Source organism: Notechis scutatus, chromosome 15 (assembly GCF_049901735.1).
Source record: "Notechis scutatus isolate UNSWTSFEM ecotype Mainland chromosome 15, rNotScu1.2, whole genome shotgun sequence".
Taxonomy (NCBI): Eukaryota; Metazoa; Chordata; class Lepidosauria; order Squamata; family Elapidae; genus Notechis; species Notechis scutatus.
The window spans coordinates 10,913,826-10,934,619 of NC_142023.1; the positions used below are offsets into that span (position 1 = coordinate 10,913,826).

Sequence of the window (20,794 nt, forward strand, 5' to 3'; positions counted from 1 at the left end):
GGACTTCTCCAATGGGAGACAAAAAATGCTCACCCTGATTGGATGCTCTTTTCACGGGGTCGAAAAGAAGAACGGACATACCTAAGAAGGCCAGCCCTGCACAATTGGCTTAAAACACTAGGAATTCCTCTCACCTATTTCAGTTAATATTTTCACCTCTTTTTCCATTAAAAGGTGGAAGAGTCCCTTATTTGCCAAAGCCCAGGCAGGTACCTAATCGCCCCCCAAGCAGGTTTGTGACGACTTGCCGTGGCCAACGTGCCGAGACTAATTCTCTGTGGGACAACAACTCGCTGTGTTGAGTTGAATAGAACATCCAAGAAAAAGTGGACCAGAATCACCAAAGAAAGAATGCCAAAGGCAGGACAGAATGAAATGTGCATGAGAAAAATTAAAATATATATTTTTAATCATTTTAAATCAGGGGTGTCAAACTCGATTTCATGGAGAGCCGCATCAGGGTTGTGTTTGACCTGGGGGCGCTGGGGCGTGTGGCCAGCTAGATGTCACTCATGTGGGGGCGCCTGTGGGGGCCTGAGGGCTCTGCCAGAGAAATGGGCTCCCGGGCTCCGTTTCGGCTGCAACGGCCTCTTGCAACCCTCTGCCGCATACAACCCTCCCGAGCTCTGTTTTCTCCGCTGGCAGAGTCACCGCAGGCCAGTCCTTCCCTGTTTCCAGGGTGGGCCAGACTGAAGCCCCCCGCGGGCCTTGAGTTTGACACCCCTGTTTTAAAGAATTGAATTGTTGAATTGTCCATCAGCAAATTGTCCGGTGGCAAATTGGCCGCGTTGAGTTGCTCTACAGTGAGTTGGCTGTGGTGAACTGGCAGTGCCAGGTTGACTGTGAGAAGTTGGCAGTGGCGAGTTGGTTGCAGGAATTGTCCCACTCCACCCATAGCTCTGTAAAGCAGCCTAATAAGACCCTTCGCCTTTTATTTATATCTCGCCTAGGATTGTTGCAATGACCAGTTGGAGAAGGTCAGTTGTAAACCATCTTCTCTGAGGAGAATACCTGTAGGGTATCCAGCTCTCATTCGGGTTAGAATTACAGTCCTAAATCATTTGATTTGGACACCCCTGTTCTAGTTTCAAACCATTCCATCTGAACCATCATTCTCTTCATGCTTGTTCTTTTTTTTTTAAATCCCTCTCTTGATCCATGTTTCCAATTTCCTTCAATCCTTTTTGTCTGCTTCTAGGGGGAAAAAATCCACATTTTTGGTTTTCGATGCCAAGGTGTGTGGGAATGTATCCCAAAAGAAGGGAACTCTTTCCTTCTCAGAAAGTCTCACATCCCTTGAGTCCGAAGAACCAGAAGCTTGCTAACACCCACAAATTGGCCCAGGATTAAAAACATAAACTAAGTTAAAAAGGCCGTTGCGATCAATTGCATTATAGCTTTTCACCACTTGGCCCAGATGAATGAGGAGCAGAAGGCAAGTCAGGTTGAGAAGTTAATTGGCAGCCAGGACATGAACTCTGAAGCTCAACTCAGTTGCCAGTGGACTCCATTGTCCCTCCTCACCCTGGACTGAGGTGGCTGCTTAAAGGCATTGCAAAGTAGAGGAAGAATCAACCTTTGGAGAACAGGAGAAATGTGAGCCCTGTCCTTCAAAGGCGGAGAGCCTTCCTTGCTATCCGTCCTTGCTATCTTAGAGCTTGACATTCTGCCTGGCCAGGAGGTTATCCAACAAAGATGTTGCTTGAGCCCTGAATAGCTTTCTCCTCCATGCCCTGATCTGGATGTAGAAGGCTACCTTCTCATGGAGCAGGTGACTTGAAGCACAGACCATCGTTGGTGTCTTCAGAAAACCAGCTTGAGAGAGAGAGAGAGAGGGAGAGAGAGTTCTGCCTTTCTGTTCCTTCTGGCTTCTTGTGATTTCTACATCCCTCCCATCTCTTTATGTTGTGTCCGTGTCTTCTGGAGATAGAAAGATGTTGTGATTGTCCTCCCTGTCCAGTTGCTTCCTTGTTTCCAAGAGCTGGTTCTGCCAACCATGGTTCTTTGTCATCTCTTTTGCTCTCAACTGACCTTCTGACATGTACATGGTGTTTCTCCTCCACATGCTTCTTACGGGCTATAATTGATCCATCCTTCTGTGTGTCTGTATAGTCACCTTCTTGGCATGATCCCAACTATGGAGATACTGTGCATGAGATCTTCCAAAGTGCATGTGTGCATCTGTAGCTGTAGTTCTGCTATGTCTCAGGAGAGCATTATCTCAAAGAAACCCTAACCTTCCCTCACCCTTCCTTCCTTCCTTCCTTCCCTCCTTTCCTCTCTCCTTCACTCACTCTTTTCCTTCCTTCCTTCCTTCCTTCCTTCCTTCCTTCCTTCCTTCCTTCCTTCCTTCCTTCCTTCCTTCCTTCCTTCCTTCCTTTCTTCCTTCCTTCCCTGGCTTGCATGAAAAAATACAACCGACACTTGTGCTGAATTTTTCCTGTGCTGAAGGTTTAAAACAAACAAACAAACCACTCCAAAACTGTGTCTGAATCTTTCTCTCTGGCCCATGACGAAGACCATCTCAGCACAGGAAAAGTTAGCCTTGTAGAACATTGTTGTCCTCTTTTACTTTGGTGGGGGGTAGGAGGTGGAGGTTGGGAGTGGGTGCCAAGGGATATAGCCTTGATGGGAAGACTCTCTTTTCTTCAGCGTTTGGTCAGGATGAACATGCCCATCTCAAATGACGATTTAAGTGTCCACTTCACATCAACGCTAATGGCCTTGATAAGGACAGCCCTTGACATCAAACTTGCATCAGGTAAGGCGATGACTGGCTAGATGACCTCCAAGATCCCTTCCAGCTCTGTTCAGATGGATTGAGGATTTCCCCCTGAAATTAGATCTTGTTTCTTTGCTTTTATCTAACAGGCATGCTGCAACATCAGTGTGATGCTGAGCTAAGGAAGGAGGTCTCGGTGGTTTGGCCCAATTTGTCCTCCAAAACTTTGGATCTGTTAGTGCCACCTCATAAACGTAAGTGCTCCAAACCCTTTTGTGTCTGTGCAAGTGGAAAGAAGCATGAATTGCATCGCCGTTATTACTTAATGCTACTCAGAGAGCCAGTGTAGTGTAATGATTAAGCAAGGCATTGGGTTAGAAATCAGGATACTGGGAGTTTTAGTCCCACCTGAGGGACTTGTCCCAGCAGCTTCTGCCAACCTAGCAGTTCGAAAGCACGTAAAAATGCAAGTAGGAAAATAGGGACCCCTTTTGTGGGAAGGGAACAGCGTTTCTCTGTGCACTTTCGAAGGCATTTAGTCCTGCCAGTCACACGACCACGGAGACGTCTTCGGACAGCGCTGGATCTTCTTTGGCTTTGGAACAGAGATGAGCAGTGCCCCCTAGAGCCAGAAACGACTAGCATGGATGTGCAAGGAGGGGGACCTTTACCTTTAACACGCAAAGCCAGCTGAGGGACCTTGAGCACTCCTCTCTTTACAAAGAAGAAGGTAGTGATGACAAACCTCTTCCCAAAAAACTCTTGCCAAGAGGACCTCAAAGTTGCATCCAGGTAGTTGCCAAGAGTCCGAATTGACTTGAAAGCACAAAAATACCACAATGGAAAACAACCACCAGTCCTCCTTTATAAGTTTGTTTTCCTCCAGCAAAGTATCAGAAAAAAGACCAATATTTAATATGTTTGTTGGGTGGAGAACATCCGTCTAGTTAAGAACATAACAAAGCAGTTTTATCCAACTTGGTCCCTTCCAGAGGTGTTCAACGGCAACTCTATGTGCATGGATAAGGAGGGCGATGGGTATTGTAGTTTGATCCTTGGAAAGTGCCAAATTGGAGGACACTGGTTTGAGTTCAGCTGCAACTTTCAAATGTTTGACTTCTTGACTTGTCATAGAACCTCCAACTGCAGTTCATTTTGTTTCCAATTGCCTCCATATCTTGTGAATTGATTTTCTGCTCTCTGTGGCTTCTTCCCTGATTAGCTGAAGCCATGACAGTAGGGAAGGTTTATGCAGCCTTGATGATATTTGACTTCTACAAACAAAATAAAAACACCCGTGATACTTCTCACTCAGGGCCTGGAGGTCTCTGTCAGGTAAATATCCATCCATCCATCCATCCATCCATCCAACTACCTATCTCCCTGGCCATGGATTCCATGGGGTTCAGTGCTTCTGTCAACTACAGTCCGTTCTTTGCTATGTCCAAAATAGCAGAAAGACAGGTGATCCAGGCCCAGTTCTGGTCACCGTGATACAAAGAAAGATGCTGAGGAGAAGATCAACAAAGATAATTAAGGGTCTGGAGGCCAATGAATGGTTGAGGGAACTAAATATGTCTGGTCTGTTAGAGAAGGACGAAGGGTGACACAATAAGTGTCTTTTAGTACTTGAGGGCTGTCACAGAGAAGATGGGGTTGACCTACTCTCCAAAGCCCCCTCTAAAGAGGGCAGGACAAGAAATAAGGGCGGAAGCTTGTTAAAGAGAGATCCAACCTAAAACTAAGGAGAAATGTCCTGACAGTGAGAACAATTAACTGGTGGAATGGCTTGCCTCCAAGTGGTTTTCTTGCAAACATGTCATTACTCAGTTGTGGGTGCTCCATCAGTTGAGGTTTTCAAGAAAAGATTGGACATTCATTTGACTGGGATAGAATAAGGATGGCCTTAAACAGGGGGTTGGACTAGAAGACCTCCAAGGTCCCTTCCAACTGTGTGAATCTATGAAATCCACTCTCTCCTCTCTCCTCCTTCTAGACTGGCACTGTTTCCCTTTTCCATCCGCTGAAAGCAGCCCTCGAGCAAAGCCAGACAGGATTCCCCAATGCTTTTCTGCGTCAAAAGAGCTCCGCGTCACTCAACAATGGGGGCGCCCTGTAAGTACTCCCCCTCCTCTTTTTCATCGCTTCAACCTGTTGTGGCCCGACAGCAACCAGCAGAGCTGGCAGTAGATTCGGACAGTGAGGAGGTCGGGGAGGAACCTGGGCCAGGCCTGGAGTCTGGAGAAGGGTCTGACGAGGGCTCTGCATCGGAGGCAGAGACGGGGCCAGGGCCATCCGACAGTTATCAGCTGCCTTCGGAGTTGGAGATCAGTGAGGCAGAAGAACAGCTGGAGCCTGTTCCCAGTGTGCGCATGCGCAGAGCTGCCAGACGAAGGGAACAGCTGAGGGACAAGGGTCGACTTGAGATTAAAGCCACAGGTGGACAGTGAATGGCCCCTCCCCTACAGTATAAAAGAGGAGGGAAAGGAGGGGTGGGGCTTTGCAGGAGACAATTCGTTCATCCCGGCATGCTTGCCAAGTATTGCGGCATCTGAAAGATATCAGCCTGGCCGCTCTCCAAGCCTGATAAAGGTCTGTAAGTGGGAACTAGCATGAAAGACTGTTGGCCAGGATTTTGTTGGAGAAGAAACTCATTGTAACTTAAATAAAAGGGGTTTATTGGGATGAGGACTCAGCTTCGTGCTGTTCGGGGAAGACCAGGCCAGAATACAACCTGGCCTAAGGCAGAGAGTTGAACACTTCCAGCTGTGGACAGAGCCAGCGGTTTGACAAAATGGCACAAGTATCCGTTTTGTTGGAGGATGTGAGTCGTTTCCTCCTTCCGGTGTTCCATGTTGCGTCAACCCATTGCTGCTCATCCAGATGAGGTTCTTTGACAGCTTCTCTTCTTGTGTTGCTCTTTTCTAGTCTTGTTTTTTTCTTATGACTACAACTGAGCCCAACTTTTCTGTGGCTAAGGAAAACGTTTTGTTAAGTGAATTTTGCCCGATTTTACAAATTTACTTTCCGCCATTGTGAAGGGAATAGTTGCAGCTGTGAAGTGAATCTGGTTTCCCCCGTTGGGATGCTGCGACTGTCATAAATATGAATCAGTTGCCAAGTATCTAAATTTTGATCACATGACCAGGGGGAGGTAGAGTAGAGTAGAATAGAATAAGAATAAGAGTAAGAGTAAGAATAGAATAGAGGATAGAATAGAGAATAGAATAGAGCTGGAAGGGACCTTGGAGGTCTTCTAGTCCAGCTCCTTGATGGTCATAAGTCACTTTTTTCAGTGCCATTCCAACCTTGAATGTTCACTAAATGAACTCTTGTAAGTCAAGGACCAGCTATGGTTGCATACAACTGATTCTGAAGAGAACATCTAAAGATAAACCTAGAACATTCCAAGTCTCTCTGGATTCCAATTGCAAATAAGCAAAAAATGCTTCTGTTTTATGGTTCTTTCTCAGCCCTCACTAGTTCAACCTGTCTGTGTTTTTTAAGAGCCTCTTCTCTTCTTTTGCAACAGGCCAATGCCAGAAGGAGGAGGCATCAAAGAATCGGTTTCCTGGGGGATCCAACACACCCAGAACATGTTTTATGAAACTAGGGCACCAGCGTTTGAACGAGGCCATTCGGAGGAAATTCCCATCCAGCAGGCAAGCAAGAGGGTGGAGATACAGCATGCAGGAGGAGAGGAAAACATAAGAATTTTCCTAGAAGATCTTAAAGTTTTATTTCTTCACTTTACTTCTCAGTTTGGCCCTACATATTTAGCAGAAACCCAAATTTTGGAATTCTTTCATCTTTTAAAAGAGTGTTGATTGAATGAGCTGCTTCGTTTGCAACAGAAAAAAAGGGAGAAATTTGGGATTCCTAGATGACTCAAAGTGATAAGGATGGGGGAAAGCATAATGCAATAAATTAAGAAAATTTGGAGCTCAAGGTTGAACTGTAGGGTCCGGGGTGCCCTTTGAGCTTTCATTACCCAACTAGGTAACATTATCAGTGCTAGAAAGGAGGGAAGTTTGAGGGGAGGGGGAGGAGGAGGAGGAGAAGGAGGATTCTTGAGACCATGGTGCTCTCCAAGCTTGGTTGTTTTCTTGCAGACATTTCGGTACCAAACTAGGTAACGTCATCAGTCCTAGAAGGGAGAGAAAGCAAACTCCCTTTTAGCACTGAGGATGTTACTTTGATGGGTCATGAAACATCTGCAAGAAATCCACAAAGCTCAGAGAGAACCAAGGACCCTGGAGATCACAGACAAGCCAGCTTCTCTTTTCTACTGTTGTTCATCCCATCTTCTTGATGGTCACATTCTGCACATTTATTTTTTACTTGTCACTCATCATCTACATTTTTATTCTATGGTGGCATAGAATTATAAACTTAGACAGCTTATCATTCAAGGGACACAATATCAAAATAAAGTGGGGATGGAGAAGAAGAGGAAGAGGAAAAATAAAGGCGCCAGACCTGTGACATAAAAACAGCTCCTACAGGGGGGCTTTGTGATGGAGCCTGGGCACCAAGGACAATTGTCACTACAGGACGGAGAGATGAAGGTTGCTGATGTAGACAGACAGCAGTTGCAACTACAGGGAGTTTTTGCAGGCAACTCTGTCCTTGGAGTACCCATCGCAAAGGATCTAAGTGCTAGAGCCCACTGTAACTACATTGCCAAAAAGGCAAGAAGAGTTGTTCACCTAATCCTACGTAGCTTCTTCTCTGGTAATATTGTACTGCTAACTAGAACATACAAAACCTTTGCTAGACCAATTCTCGAATACAGCTCCTCTGTCGAACCCACATTGCATATCAGACATTAATACAATTGAGCGAGTCCAGAGATATTTCACGAGACGAGTCCTCCACTCCTCTGCTCGCAACAGAATACCCTACACCACCAGGCTTGAAATGCTGGGCTTGGACAACCTTGAACTATGCCGCCTTTGGTCTGACCTAAGGGTAGTACACCAAATTATCGGCTACAGTGTCCTACCTGTCAATGATTACTTCAGCTTCAACCACAGCAATACACGAACACACAATAGATACAAACTCAAGGTAAACCGCTCCAAACTCGATTGTAGAAAATGCGGCTTCAGCCACAGAGTGGTCAGTGTCTGGAATGCACTACCTGACTCTGTGGTTTCTTCCCCAAACCCCCAAAACTTTAATCTCAGGCTGTCCACTGTTAACCTCACCCCATTCCTAAGAGGTCTGCATGGGGCGTGCATAAGCGCACCAACGTGCCTACTGTCCCTGTCCTAATGTCTCCCTTTTATTCATACCCATTTCATGTCATCATAATCATGTTCTAATTCTATTTGTTATCTAAAACATGTTTGACAAATAAATAAAATAAAAATAAAATAAAACATTTTGTAGGCAAAAGGCAATAACTCCTGTTATTCTGTCGTTGTATTTTCCAGGTTGTAGAAATGCGAGAAATCAGCCCAACTTTAGCCAATGGGGAACATCAGCCAGGCCTGGAAAGCCAGGGGCGAGCGGCCTCCATGCCTCGGCTGGCAGCCGAAACTCAGGTGAGCACTCGGGTCATCATCTGGGACCCTTGGTGCTCTTTCCGGATGGGCGATTTTCTGGCAGACGTTTCATTACCAAACTAGGTCATATCATAACAGGGAATGAAAGGCCAACCGGAAGGAGCTATCCAGACCCTCCAGTTTCCAAGGCATAACTCTGGATGTTTCCAGAAGCATCTGGTTAGGGGGCTCCTAGAAGCCACCCACATTTTGGGCACCGTCTTAGAGCCTTTCTCCAAAAAGAGGAGCTGCCCTAAGACTCCTTTCTCATCATCGGAACAGTGAGAGTGACGTAGATGTCGCCAATAGGTTCAGAGCCCATCGGTGTGCTTTTCGAGACTGCCTGGTCTACCTTTCCTGGGGAAATACGTTGGAAAATCCCATGAGGGGGCATATATACTTAACCATTGCCATAAAATTATGACAGGCATGAGAAGTGCCTGTCCTTTAGAGTGGTGCGGTGGCCTAGAGGTGGAGCTCTCGCCTCACAATCAGGAGGCGGTGAGTTTGATCCTGGGTAGAGGCAGATATTTCTCTTTCTCTGGGTACACTGAGAATAGATGTGCAGAACAAAACTTCACATCGGTGACTGGGAAGGCATCCGGCCAGTAAACACTCTGCTAGCTCCATTCAGTTGCCCAGATTCCACCCCAATGCAAGGGATTATGGGGTTGTTAAATGAAGAGAATGATGAGAAGTGCCGGTTGTTTCATTACCCAACTAGGTAACATCATCCGTGCTAGCGGTGGTAATCGATGGATGGCGATGGATGAATCTGGATGGCAGCTAGCTTGTGGAACATCACCTTGCTACCTGCGCTCATTGAGAACCTTCTTTTCTTGCAGCTTCCTTTGAAAACCATACTCGTCCCGCCATCTTTTCCTCATGAATAACTGCTGACTAATGCTCATTTCTGTCTCTTGTCTCAATTCACCCACCCCTTCCTTGGCTTTCGTGGATCTCATTCTCTGCCCCTCCCTCCCTCCCTCCCTCCTTCCCTCCCTCTCCTTGGTCATCTCGTCTGTCACGTGCCTCCTGGGATGTCTGACTGTTGCTGGTTTGGGACCCATGCCATTTTTTTCTTGCAGAGGAGCAAAACACGGTCACCGGGGCGATATCTATCAGTATGTAGTTTGTTTGAACCCCCCTGTCCTGTAAAATCTAGTCAAGGAAGGGTTTAAGTGGATCCCCTTCTTGGTGGCTTTTTTTCTTAAGATGGAAGAAATCACACCATCTGGAGGCCCTAAGTCTTCATAGCTCAGGGCTGAATATTGGGGTCCTGGGTGCTCTCTGAGCTTGGTGGTTTTCTTGCAGATGTTTCATGACCCAATCAGGCAATATCATCAGTGCATCATCAAGCTCAGAGATGCGAAAGACTTTTAATGGAAAGGTTTCGTAGGAATTAACTTAGAACTAAACATCCATGGAGTTTCCTAGTCATCCATCAGGTCAGGGTTGTCCCAAAGGTGCTTTTTCGAGAGGCAACTGGACTTTCTGGGTTTTCTTTGAAGACATTTAGCTTCTCATCCAAGAAGCTTCTTCGGTTCACCTTCAGTTCACTTCAGTTCAACTGAAGAATCTTTTTGGAGGAGAAGCGAGGCATCTTCAAAGAAAAACAATTGCCTGTTGGGGAAAAAAAAACACCTTTGGGACTTAGGAGGAATTTCCCGACATAGAGAACAATTAACCAGGGGAGCGGCTTTCCCTCCAGAAGTTGTGGGGGCTCCATCACTGGAGGCTTTCAAGAAGAGGTTGGATGACCGTTTGTCTGCAATGGGATAGGGCGGGTATCAGCAACCTGCAGCTCTGGAGCCGCATGTGGCTCTTTGGGCCCTCTGCTGTGGCTCCCTGTTGGGTGATCCCACCACTGGCTGGCCACGCCCCTCACCCTCCTCGCCTGGCCTGAGAAGGTAAAACACAAAAAACAGAAATGGGAGGGAGAGAGGGAGAGAAAGAGAGAGAAAGAGAGACCCATTTCCCACAGAAAACACTGGGAGCCACAAAACCTGGATGGGCGTGGCAGGGAGGTGTGTGTCATGTGACTGGGTGGGAGTTGAGTTGGCTACTTCCACCCAGGTTTTGAGGCTCCCAGTATTTTCTGTTCTGTGGGAAATGGGACCAAATGGCTCTTTGAGTGTTTAAGGTTGCAGACCCCTGATATAGGGTGTCCTGCTTGAGCAGGGGGTTGGACTAGAAGACCTCCAAGGTCCCTCTCAACTCTGTTCTTCTACTAAAACAAATGCACACGGTCCAGAGGTGTGAAGGGAGAGGTGCTATCTTTGGACGGTGTACATCTGATCCACTTCTCTGCATTCTCTTTCTCTCTCTTCCTCCTTCTTGCCACAGCCCATTCCAGACAACAGCCCCATGAAGCGCTCAGTCTCCACGCTCAACCCACAGCGTCCACGTGCCACACATCTTTACGAACATGCCCGGCCAGCTGAACACACCCACCACCATCATCACCATCGTTGCCACCGGCGGAGAGAGAAGAAGCAGAAGTCGGTGGACAAGCCACCCAATCACTTGATTGAGGGTGAAGCTCCTGGTAAGGGCGCTGGGATGACCCAGGGCACGGCACAGAGGGAACTGTCATGCCCCCGTCGGAGTCTGAATCCGAGGAGGAAGACGAACAGCTGACAGGGAGCGGGAGAGTGTCTCCATTGGCTGTGGAGGAAACTGGGGAAGAGCAAAGTCAGGCTGGGCAGAGCAGGGAAGAGGTAGAACAGGGGAGAGGGGGTTCAGAGGAAGAGCAAGGCCCACCCCCCTTCATCCGAGGGCACGCAGGAAGAATGGAGAAGAGAGCAATGTGGGTTGCATGGCTTACGAGGGAGGAAAGGGCCATGATGCTTTTCACAAGGGTCTCCTGAGGAGGGAGTTTAAAGGAGAGGCAGTTTGGGAGGAGCGTTTGTTGGAAATGTTGAGTTTATCTCATGTTGGCTGCTGTTATGTGAGTTCCTGGCATCCTCCCAACTGGTTTGATTTACTGCCATGTTACTTCACTTCTGGAACTCCTTATCTTGCCCTGCCGGATTTATTACCTTTTCTTGTTTTGCTGAATTCATAGTTTAAAGTTTTCTGTTTATAACATTTTGGACTGGAATATCTGTAGTCAAAGGCTGTTGCAGGTTCCTGGGAGAGTTTTTCTCTAGACTGGAAGGTAACTGGAACATTGAGGGCAAAGTTGGAGCTAATAAAGGGACCCTTACTTATTATTCTGGCTGTGTTGCCTTTGTGCACGCCCTGGGTCATCACAGGTAACACAGGCAATTAGCAGTTCAAACTGCCCCTTTATTGCTCCAAATGTTCCCCAAATGCTCCCACATTTCTGGCAAGTCTCAGCAAAATAATGACACACATACACATACACCTCCAGCAGCCTCTGGCTGTGAGCACCATGGCTGCAAAGCAAGAAATGCAGAAAGAATGCAAGGAATCCAGGAAAGTTCAAACGGTTGGCTCTCAACACTCCAGGAATTCAGTGTTTGTTACCGACAAATGCCCCTCCCCGCAGCGTCTCCTGAAGTCTCAGTCCCCAGATATGCCTTGTGAAGAGGGGCGGGGCGCTCTCCTCCCAAGTAGTTGGGTTAGTCTGCGCTGTTCTCGCCTTCTCTCCACTCTCCATGCTCGAGGATCGGGAGGGGAGTGGTCCTTGCTCATTGCCTTAGTCCTGTCTCTCAGGTTCACTGCTTAGCCTCCCCTGGTCATCCTGCCTACAAGCCGTCCCAATCCAGAAAGGCTCTGGCCTGACTGGGCCTGCTCCTCCCCATTTTCCTCCCAAGCCAACAAAGCCACCCCCTCAATCTCTGTCAGCTCCCATTCTGGCTCGTCTTCCTCCACAGAGTCAGGCTTCGATGGGGCATGACAGGCGCCTTCTATTTCTCCGGCTTGGTTCTCATTGTAGAATTGGCTGAGCATGAAATTTTGTCAACAGCTTGCTCCAAGTTGGATATCTTTCAGATGTGTGGCCTTCCGCTCCCAGAATCCTTAGCAATGGTCGTGCTGCCTCTAGGATTCTGGGAATTGAAATACGTATACTTACATAGCTAAGAAGATCTGCCTTCCATTCTATAATCTCTTTGTCGCTCAAACTCGATTGTGTATTATATTGGAGAGTCCCAATCCAATCTTCCTAGCAGAGAGGAATATGTCAATGTTGCTTAGATTTTTCAAATTAAAAATTGGATTCATTTTAAAACATCAAGTTAGAGTCACTCAATTCAGTTGATTTTGCTGACTTGCATTTATTCTACAGTGGTACCCAATGAAAAGTCTACATGCCGTCTACTTGAGGGACTGTCATAGAGACGAGAGGGGCTCCGTTTTCAGTTGCAATAGCCTCCTGAAACCCTCTGCCAGCTAAAACAGAGCTCAGGGACGATGTGCTTGATCCTCCCGAGTGCCATTTTCGCTGGCAGAGGCACCACGGGACTGTCCTTCGCTGTTTCCGTGGCGAGCCTGTGGGCCAGATCTAAGCCCCCCGTGGGCTGGATCCAGCCCACAGGCCTTGAGTTTGACACCCCTGGACTGAAGACCTCCAAGTCCCCTGCCACCTCTGCTAGTCTGCATTCTGTATTCTGCACCTCTGTTGGTAGGTCTTCATGCTTAAGGATGCTTAGGAGGAGAACCTTAGTTGAGGATGACTTGCTTACAATGGTTGGAATCTGGTGGCTTCTTGTTGTCTCCCCAGCAGGAGAGGCCCCCTCCAAGTCCAAAAGGCAGGAGCGGGGCCGGTCCCAGGAACGGAGAGTCCATTCTTCCTCTTCCTCTGAAAAGCAACGCTTTTACTCCTGCGACCGCTATGGGAGTCGGGACCGTTCTCAGCCCAAGTCCTCTGAATGCAGTCGGCCTCCATCTCCTGGTGGAGGGCAGGACCACGAGACCCAGAAACAGGTGAGAATGGGAGGGGGAGGGGGGAGAGAGAGAAGGAGTGAGAAAGAGGGTTCCCTAGGACCTCTGATCAGCCTTTGGATGTGGTTGGACTCAAGTTCTCTCATCCCCAGAGAGTGAAGGCACTATGGTAGCCTTTCTAAGCAGAGCAGAGCAGAATCATGACCAGATGCGCTAATTTTAACTATGTGAATAGATGAAAGGACTTGAGGTTGATCTGGAAGCATGCAGTGGATCTCCTGATTTTTCAAGGTGGATCACCTGGCTTTCCGGTCTGTTAGATTGTCTGCTTCCCCAGTATTGTCTTACTGGTTGTCTTCATTTGGAATCCTTTCTCCTCCTGGTTGGTTTCCTGTATTTTTCTGTCTGTTCAAATGTTTCTGGAGCAGTCTCCCTGTCCTTGACTGTGCACGTCTAAACTCTCTTTTTCTTTTTGTTTTGTTCTTTTGTTTTTATCCTATGATACATTTCTCTGTTCATATCATTCATTCTTCTGTCCATTGTGTTTTGACACTCTACTCCAACATGTGACTCTGTGTTTGTCTGGTATTCTCATTATTGCTCACTGTCATTCTTCTCCTCCTCCTCCTCCTATTTCTCCTTCTCTTTCTCTTTCTCCTCCTTCTCCATATCTTCCTTTTCCTTCTCCTTCTTCTCCATATCTTCCTTCTCCATACTTTCCTCCTCCTCCTCCTCCTCCTCCTGGTTTTTGTTTTGTTCATTTACTTTCTTCCAATCTTCATGTAGGGCAGTGGTTCAGTTAACGGGAGCCCCCTGCTGTTGACCTCTGGTGCTAGCACCCCATGCCGTGGTCGGAGGCAGTTGCCGCAAACTCCACTGACTCCACGTCCCAGCATTACCTACAAGACTGCCAACTCCTCGCCTGTGCATTTCTCTGGGTTCCAGACTGGCCTGCCAACCTTCTCCCCGGGGCGCTTGAGCCGGGGTCTCTCTGAGCACAATGCTTTGCTGCATGGCGACTCCCAGGGACCCTCCCCAACCTTGATGGCACGGATCGGTTCGGACCCTTACCTGGGACACCGAGAAGAGAGTGACAGTCCATACCATACGATGCCTGAGGACACGCTCACCTTCGAGGAGGCAGTGGCCACCAATTCAGGGAGATCCTCCCGGACCTCTTACGTCTCCTCTCTAACGTCCCAGTCCCATCAAGTCCGCCGCGTTCCCAATGGGTACCATTATGTATTGGGACTAAGTGCTGGCTCTGGCACCAGCACGAGGGCCCGTAGCTATTACCATGAGCGAGACGAAGATGATTGGTGCTAGCAGGACAAGAACCCCGTCACACACTGGAGGTAGATGAGTTTTATCATCCAGACAACCGCCATGTGGATGTGCATACTACGACTTTGCATCCAGCCCTGGGACATCAAGGCTGCCGGCGGGGGGGCGGGGGAGGGAGGAGAGAAGATACAAGCAGCTGCCTCCCCGTGGAATCAGCCCTGTCGACACGATCCTAGGGCCGTGCACCTCCCTGTTGGAAGCAACGCCTGGTTTCTCTCTGTCCCCCGTTTCCTCTTTTGCACTAGAGAGCTGTTGATCTGCCAGGAGAGGCACCTGGTTCAGAGGGCCTTTGTGGAGCAGGCGTCCTTCTCTCCTGCTCCCTGCTGCCATGTCACGGGAGAGGCCACCTTCCACCCCAAGTTACAAGGCTACCACAAAAGCCCAGGGGGGGAACCCTAAAGACTGGACTCTGCACAGTTGGGGGTGAGCAGGTGGGGAAGACAAAAGAACCCCCCCCACACACACACACACACCCTGATGTACAAAGAACCAACCTATGTTTTATTGTGTCCCCATTTTAAGGAAGGGAGTTTATCCAGCTGGATCTCAACCCTTGGCCGACCGTGACCCTTATCAACCGAGCCAGGCATGGAAACTCCCAATGGATCTGAGCACCATACAGCTACGCCCAATTTCTTGGTCCATCCTTTGGTCTCCACAGTGTATTATTTTGGGGGAGTCCTTCCCACCAGCGTTTTGGAAAAGCCCTCCAAGAGAGGATGGGTTTTTTGGCAAGGATGACATCTCGGTTCTCGTTCTTGCTGTTGGACTGTTCTCCTTGGGGCCAGAGAGTTGGTGGCCCCCGTCTTAATTTTCATCTTGTTTACCAATCTGAGCTAAGGATGGGGATGAAGAAGACGAAGACGGAGGAGGAGGAGGAGGAGGAGGAGGAGGGTGGTGGGGTGGGCAGAATGGCCGCGTCTTATATTGAGCTGTTGGATAACCTTTTCCTTTCCATTGTGTCCACTTTCGGGGGCAGGGGGTGGGGGTGAACTATATAGCGAAAGCAAGAAAGCAAGACAAGAACACAGCCAAAATGCAGAGTCCTCTCCAGAGGAGAATTCGTCTACTGGCCATTCCAAGGTTTCCTTTCCTTCCTAAAGGCGCCCATTCTTTACTTCTAAGTGCCTAATCTTTGGGAACCTCTTGTGGCGATGAGGCAGTTGTGGTTATATTCCCACCCACCCACCTCTAAAAAAGAATAGCTAAGAGGCAGGAGGAAGGGTTGAGGAGACCAGCTTCTCTGACCTTCTGGCATGGCTTTTAGTGGGCTCTCAACATCATCCTGAGCTTGATTTGATCTTTTCACCTTGCAAGTCTGCAGAAGGGATTTAGAAAATCAAATCAAATAAATTCAAGTTTTGTTTTAGGACGTCCGATGGGTCCTGGAAGGTGCAGAGAGAAGCCTTCTGTGTAAGGATGGATGCTTTTGCAAAACCCAATAAAACCAAGGGGGAAGGGATGCTTCAGCTCCTCGGATTTAAATCCACGTCTTGGAGACTGAATCTCGGGAGCGCTTCGGTGGGGGGCGAATCCTTTGCCCGACGGCATTTGGTTGGAGTTAATTCTGATTCTCAGGGATGAGATTCCGTTTTTATTTCTTGTCTCTCAAGCCCCATTTTGGGTCTGTATGCTTGTCTGTGTGTCTGTGTTGTTTTTATTTTAATTTTTTTAATGTCCTGCACGCACAAGGTTTAGTGTGCATGCGTACACTCGTTCCGAATTCAGGAAGTCTAGTCTTGTTAGGGAATCAAAGCAAAGGTGTCTTTAGCAGGTTCTGAGCGGTCCTGGAGAACCGGTAGCAGACATTTTGAGTAGTTTGGAGAACCAGCAAATGCCACCTCTGACTGGCCCCACCCCCATCTCTTCTCTGCCTCCCATCGAGTCCCAGATGATCGGCCGGGTCTCCTTTGGTTGCCCTGCACAGGAGAACTGAGCTGGAAAGCAGGTTAGTGGGGTGGGGAGGGAAGGAGGATTTTGCAGTATCCTTCCCCTGCCACACCCACCAAGCCACACCCACAGAACTGGTAGTAAAAGTGTTTGAATCCCACCACTGAGCCAAACCCTTGCTTTGAAAGATGCCAAACTGCTGCTCTGGAAGATGTTTGGAAGACGTGACCCATTTCATTGACGGAAGATACCTTCAGCCCAAAGCAGCTGAGGTTCTGGGCAAGGAGGAGGTTAGGAAGAGAGAAGGAACAGAGCCAAAATAATTGTCAGAAGCGAACTGGTGGGGGAGAAAACACAGAGCAAGAGTCTGTTTTGACATGACACTTTCCAAGTAACTTAAAATACCTTTAAAAAGACAATGTGTGAAGGTGCCCACGGGAGGCATTTGCTAGTCAAAGGAGAGGATTCCCACCGGTATTTTCACCTTTGAAAGTAAATCCAGGTTTCATCTGAACGGCGGTGGGAGAAAAGAGGGAAGGGAAGAACATTTGCAGAGCATTTAAAAGCAAAGAAAGCATAATCCAGAGGCTATTCCAAGTTATAGGGAACAATTTCCATCTGAAATTGGAGGACAGGTTCCTGTTCTTGGTCCCAAAGGTGCTTTTTATTCAAGAGGCAACTGGACTTTCTGGTTTTTCTTTGAAGATGTTTTACTTCTCATCCAAGGAGCTTCTTCAGGGAAGCAAAACGCCTCCGAAGAAACACCAAGAAGTCCAGTTGCCTCGGGAAAAGAGACAACTTTTGGGACAACTATGGAAGGACCTGGGTGGCTGAGAACCTCCATAGACATTGAGCTATTCCTGCCCATCCTCTTCCAGACCAGGAATTGATTCCCAGGCCAAACCAAAGCTTTTCAGAAGCCATGACTTGCACCACCCAAAGGCGGGGGGAGCCTTGCCTGCAGCAAATGCAATTAAGTATAACTCCCCCAAAAAAAAAAAGTTGGAGCCCCTTGCATGAAACAATGTTATAATGCTAGGCACAAACATGGGCTTGGTTTTGCACCCAACTTGCGCTTCAGTTTGAGACGAAAGTGTCCTGTGTAGCTTTGAAAGCAGATACAGCTGGTCCTCAACTTACGGCCACGATAGAGCCCCACATTTCTGTTGCTAAGTGAGGCAGTTGTTAAGGGAGTTTTTGCCCCCCTTGTCAGGATTCTGGCAGTCACCCCCATTTAAATCTGAGGCACATCATTCACTGCCACCCTTGACCCTGGTTTCCCACCCCCCACCCCCCCCCACCCCGACAGGATCTGGATTCCCCCTTGACTTTGCTTGCCAAATGGTAGGCAAAGGGGGATCCTGGGGGACACTGCAACCATCATAAATATGAGTCAGTGGCCAAGCAGCTGAATTTTGGTCAGGTGACCCCGAGGATGCTGCAGCGGTCATAAGTGTGAGAAATGGTCCTTGGTCCCTTTTTCAGGGCTGTTATGACTTTGAACAGCCACTAAATGAACCATTGTACGTCAAAGACTGCCTGTATATTCATCCCAGTCTTTCATTTAAAGAAACATGTTGTTTTAGTTTAAAAGCATTTTCCATGTCCACCCACTTTTAAAGAACACTGCAAACCCACAGTAGTTAATCGTAGGCTAATTATTCCAAGAGGTAATATTATATTGTAGAATGGATTATATATGATATATATTTTTGCTAGGGCCCACATAGTTTTCTTTAGGCAAAGCGAGTAGAGTTGTCCTTATTCCTGAAAATATTCCTTCCCGGGAAGATCAGATACTCCCTCTCTCTCCCTCTCTCTCTCTTTTTCCCTCTCTCTCTGCCTCTCCCTCCCCCCCCCCGCTTAGCTTGACAGTTTTAAAGAGAAAGTTTAAAAGTTGCTCCTAGATTGAGGATAAATATAAAACTTGGTATTTCAGCACTGGTCATTCCGTATTTTACATGCAAGCTGCCATAAACAAAATCCAGGAAAACTGAGGAAAAACTCAGCCCCCCCACCCCACCCCAAATGTGCCATCAAAGTCAAATTGCACTAAAATCCAATCCTAGTTCTCTTCTCCCCCCAGCCCCTTTTGAGGGGGGTAACTTAAACTCAAAGCAAAGGGACTTTTTAATTACTGCTTTTTCAAGCCAATTGGAAATGACTAACCTTTGCCATTCCCGTACAATTTTTCTGGAAAATGGCTCATTCTACGGTTAACTCTTTTTCCTATATTTTTCAACACTGGGCAGAAAATGCCCCAAAAGCGACACCTACTGATGGATCGGGGGTATTACAAGTATTTCAACACTATTTTATTTTAAAAATGCAGAGTGATTTAGCAGCTGGTAAAAAAGTGCCCTAAAGCCCAACTTCAAAAACGCGATTGCTAAGAGAAACGACATCATTTGATCTCAGAGCCTCCTTCAATGATCAATTGGATGACTTATCCAAGGGGATCAGTTGATTGTGGGGGAGGGAATCCAAGTAGTTTTAGTCCTAAAAACTGGGGGGCAGCGGAATGGAGCCTTACCTTCGGGAATTCAATTCCTCTCTCTTTTAAAAGCTGCATTTTCCAGTCTCTGATCTCCAAGTAACCTCATCCCTAGATTGCGTGTTTGTGTATGGATGCTTGCATGTGTAACACGTAAATAGGAGCACTATTAATTTTACTTTGGGCCTTAGAGCCTTCCGATTGCGCGGTCCAACAGAAGTGCAGCTGAAATGTTGGATGTTATAAGAATGGAAACAACAACAACAACAACAATAATAATAATATGAGGGCATCTTCAGAACTGCCAGAATTAGCACACAGGGCAACAAATCTTTTTCCTGATAGTTTCCCCTTTAGCGTGGGAACTAGTCCTCAACTTAAGACCATAGCTGAGCTTGAAATTGCCGCTGCCGAGCCAAGGCAGTTGTTAAGCGAGTCTTGCCCCATTTTTATGACCTCTTTCTGCCACAGTTGTTAAGCGAATCCCTGCAGGGGTTGAGTGACTCTTGTGGTCCTTAAGTGAATCTGGCTCTCCCCATTGACTTTTACTTGTAAGAAGATGGCTGGGAAGGTTACAAAGGCTGATCACATGACCCTGGGACAGAGCAACTGGCATAAGTACATGCCAGTTGCCAAGCATTTGAATTTTGGTCATGTGATCACAGGACGCCACAACGGTCATAAGTCATCATCTTTCCAGTGCTGTTGTGATTTCAAACGATCACTCAATGAACAGCTGTAAATCAAGGACCTCCTGTGGGGAATCTCTTTTCAAAATGCAAGCAGCTCTTTGTAAATTTGCATTTGGGGCATCCAAATTGGCCCAGACAAATTGCCTGGTGGTCTCTCATCCGGGATGAAGAATAGACTGGCTTGATGGAGATCAATTTTTTTCTTTTTAATGGAGGATATATGCGGGAAACCAATTAAAACTGAGAATAGTTCGTCCTTGGGTGGACACTGCATTTCTTTTTTCTAAAAAATATTATGATGATTATTTTTAAAAATGCAACAAAATAAAACTAGGGCTATGCAATGATAGAGGTACTTTTTTTTTCCATAACTCCAGTCGAGAATGGGAGCGAAATCCATCAAGCCATACAAGGCCCTCATTGTATTTTACAACTTAACCAGTTGGCATTTTTCCTTTCCCTTTTCCAGGCAAAAGCATGACTGTGACCAAATCTTTTCTACCTTTTACCAATAGGAAGGCACAAAATACTTTCTTGGGGAAAAAAATCATTGTGAATGGGTTGGTTGGTTGGTTTTATTCTGTAAACTGCTGTCCTGCATTCCCGTTTTTTCTTATTAAACCAGTATAATGCAACAATCCTGTTGAATTGTAAGTGGCGTTCGCAGCTGCTAAGTTACGGATAATTGAATAATTGAATGACCATATTTGGGAGGGGATGTCATCAGGGCGACGTCCGGGATAAGGATGCCCACTAACATTGCTACTTGTTGAGATGCGTGGAGCAGTGGCTTTGGTAACTGGCTTTCCGCTGCTTCAGAGAATCCACCCTGCTCTCTTTTCGAGGCACACCCAATGAGTCTCTTCCAGAGATTGTGGGGACCATCAAGGGAGGACTTTCAAAGAAACACGTGGGACCAAAACGAGCAGGCACTCCCCCTCCCCCAAGAGGAGAAGCTACAGATTTTGCCACCAAGGGAGAGAGAAGTTGCTGAGAATTCACAGGCTCAGTGGGAAAAACACGTCGTTGAGCAAAGTTGGGTCATCAACCTGCCCTTCACTGGGCAATTTTTACTTGAGGTAGTCTGCAGTCTTTCCTTGAAGGTTGACCTTGAGATAGTCTCCACCCTTACTTTGAGGTCACCCTTAAGCAAATGGCAACATTTAGCCAACCTTGTAAGATGTCGAAAAAAATTGTCATCAAAGTGGGAGCTGGTTAGTGTTTGCACAAGCGAGCGCCAGGAAAACCCAGA

General features: G+C 47.3%; 1 protein-coding gene across 7 annotated transcripts in view; it reads left to right on the forward strand.

The window, feature by feature from the left end:
* The window catches only part of CACNA1B (calcium voltage-gated channel subunit alpha1 B), a 126,351-nt gene extending 106,171 nt beyond the window's left edge, over positions 1-20,180 (forward strand). For 2 of the 7 annotated variants that reach the window (XM_087944291.1, XM_087944290.1), the window contains exons 38-47: positions 2,653-2,761; positions 2,872-2,976; positions 3,945-4,057; positions 4,719-4,837; positions 6,255-6,384; positions 8,161-8,271; positions 9,360-9,395; positions 10,618-10,819; positions 12,962-13,164; positions 13,909-20,180. In XM_087944291.1, coding sequence (XP_087800417.1) covers positions 2,653-2,761; positions 2,872-2,976; positions 3,945-4,057; positions 4,719-4,837; positions 6,255-6,384; positions 8,161-8,271; positions 9,360-9,395; positions 10,618-10,819; positions 12,962-13,164; positions 13,909-14,448 — 1,668 coding nt within the window. In that variant the 3' untranslated portion in view covers positions 14,449-20,180. The remainder of the gene's footprint in view (positions 1-2,652; positions 2,762-2,871; positions 2,977-3,944; positions 4,058-4,718; positions 4,838-6,254; positions 6,385-8,160; positions 8,272-9,359; positions 9,396-10,617; positions 10,820-12,961; positions 13,165-13,908) is intronic. The other 5 variants (XM_087944296.1, XM_087944293.1, XM_087944292.1 and 2 more) reach the window with 4 other exon arrangements.
* Positions 20,181-20,794: the final 614 nt, after the last annotated feature.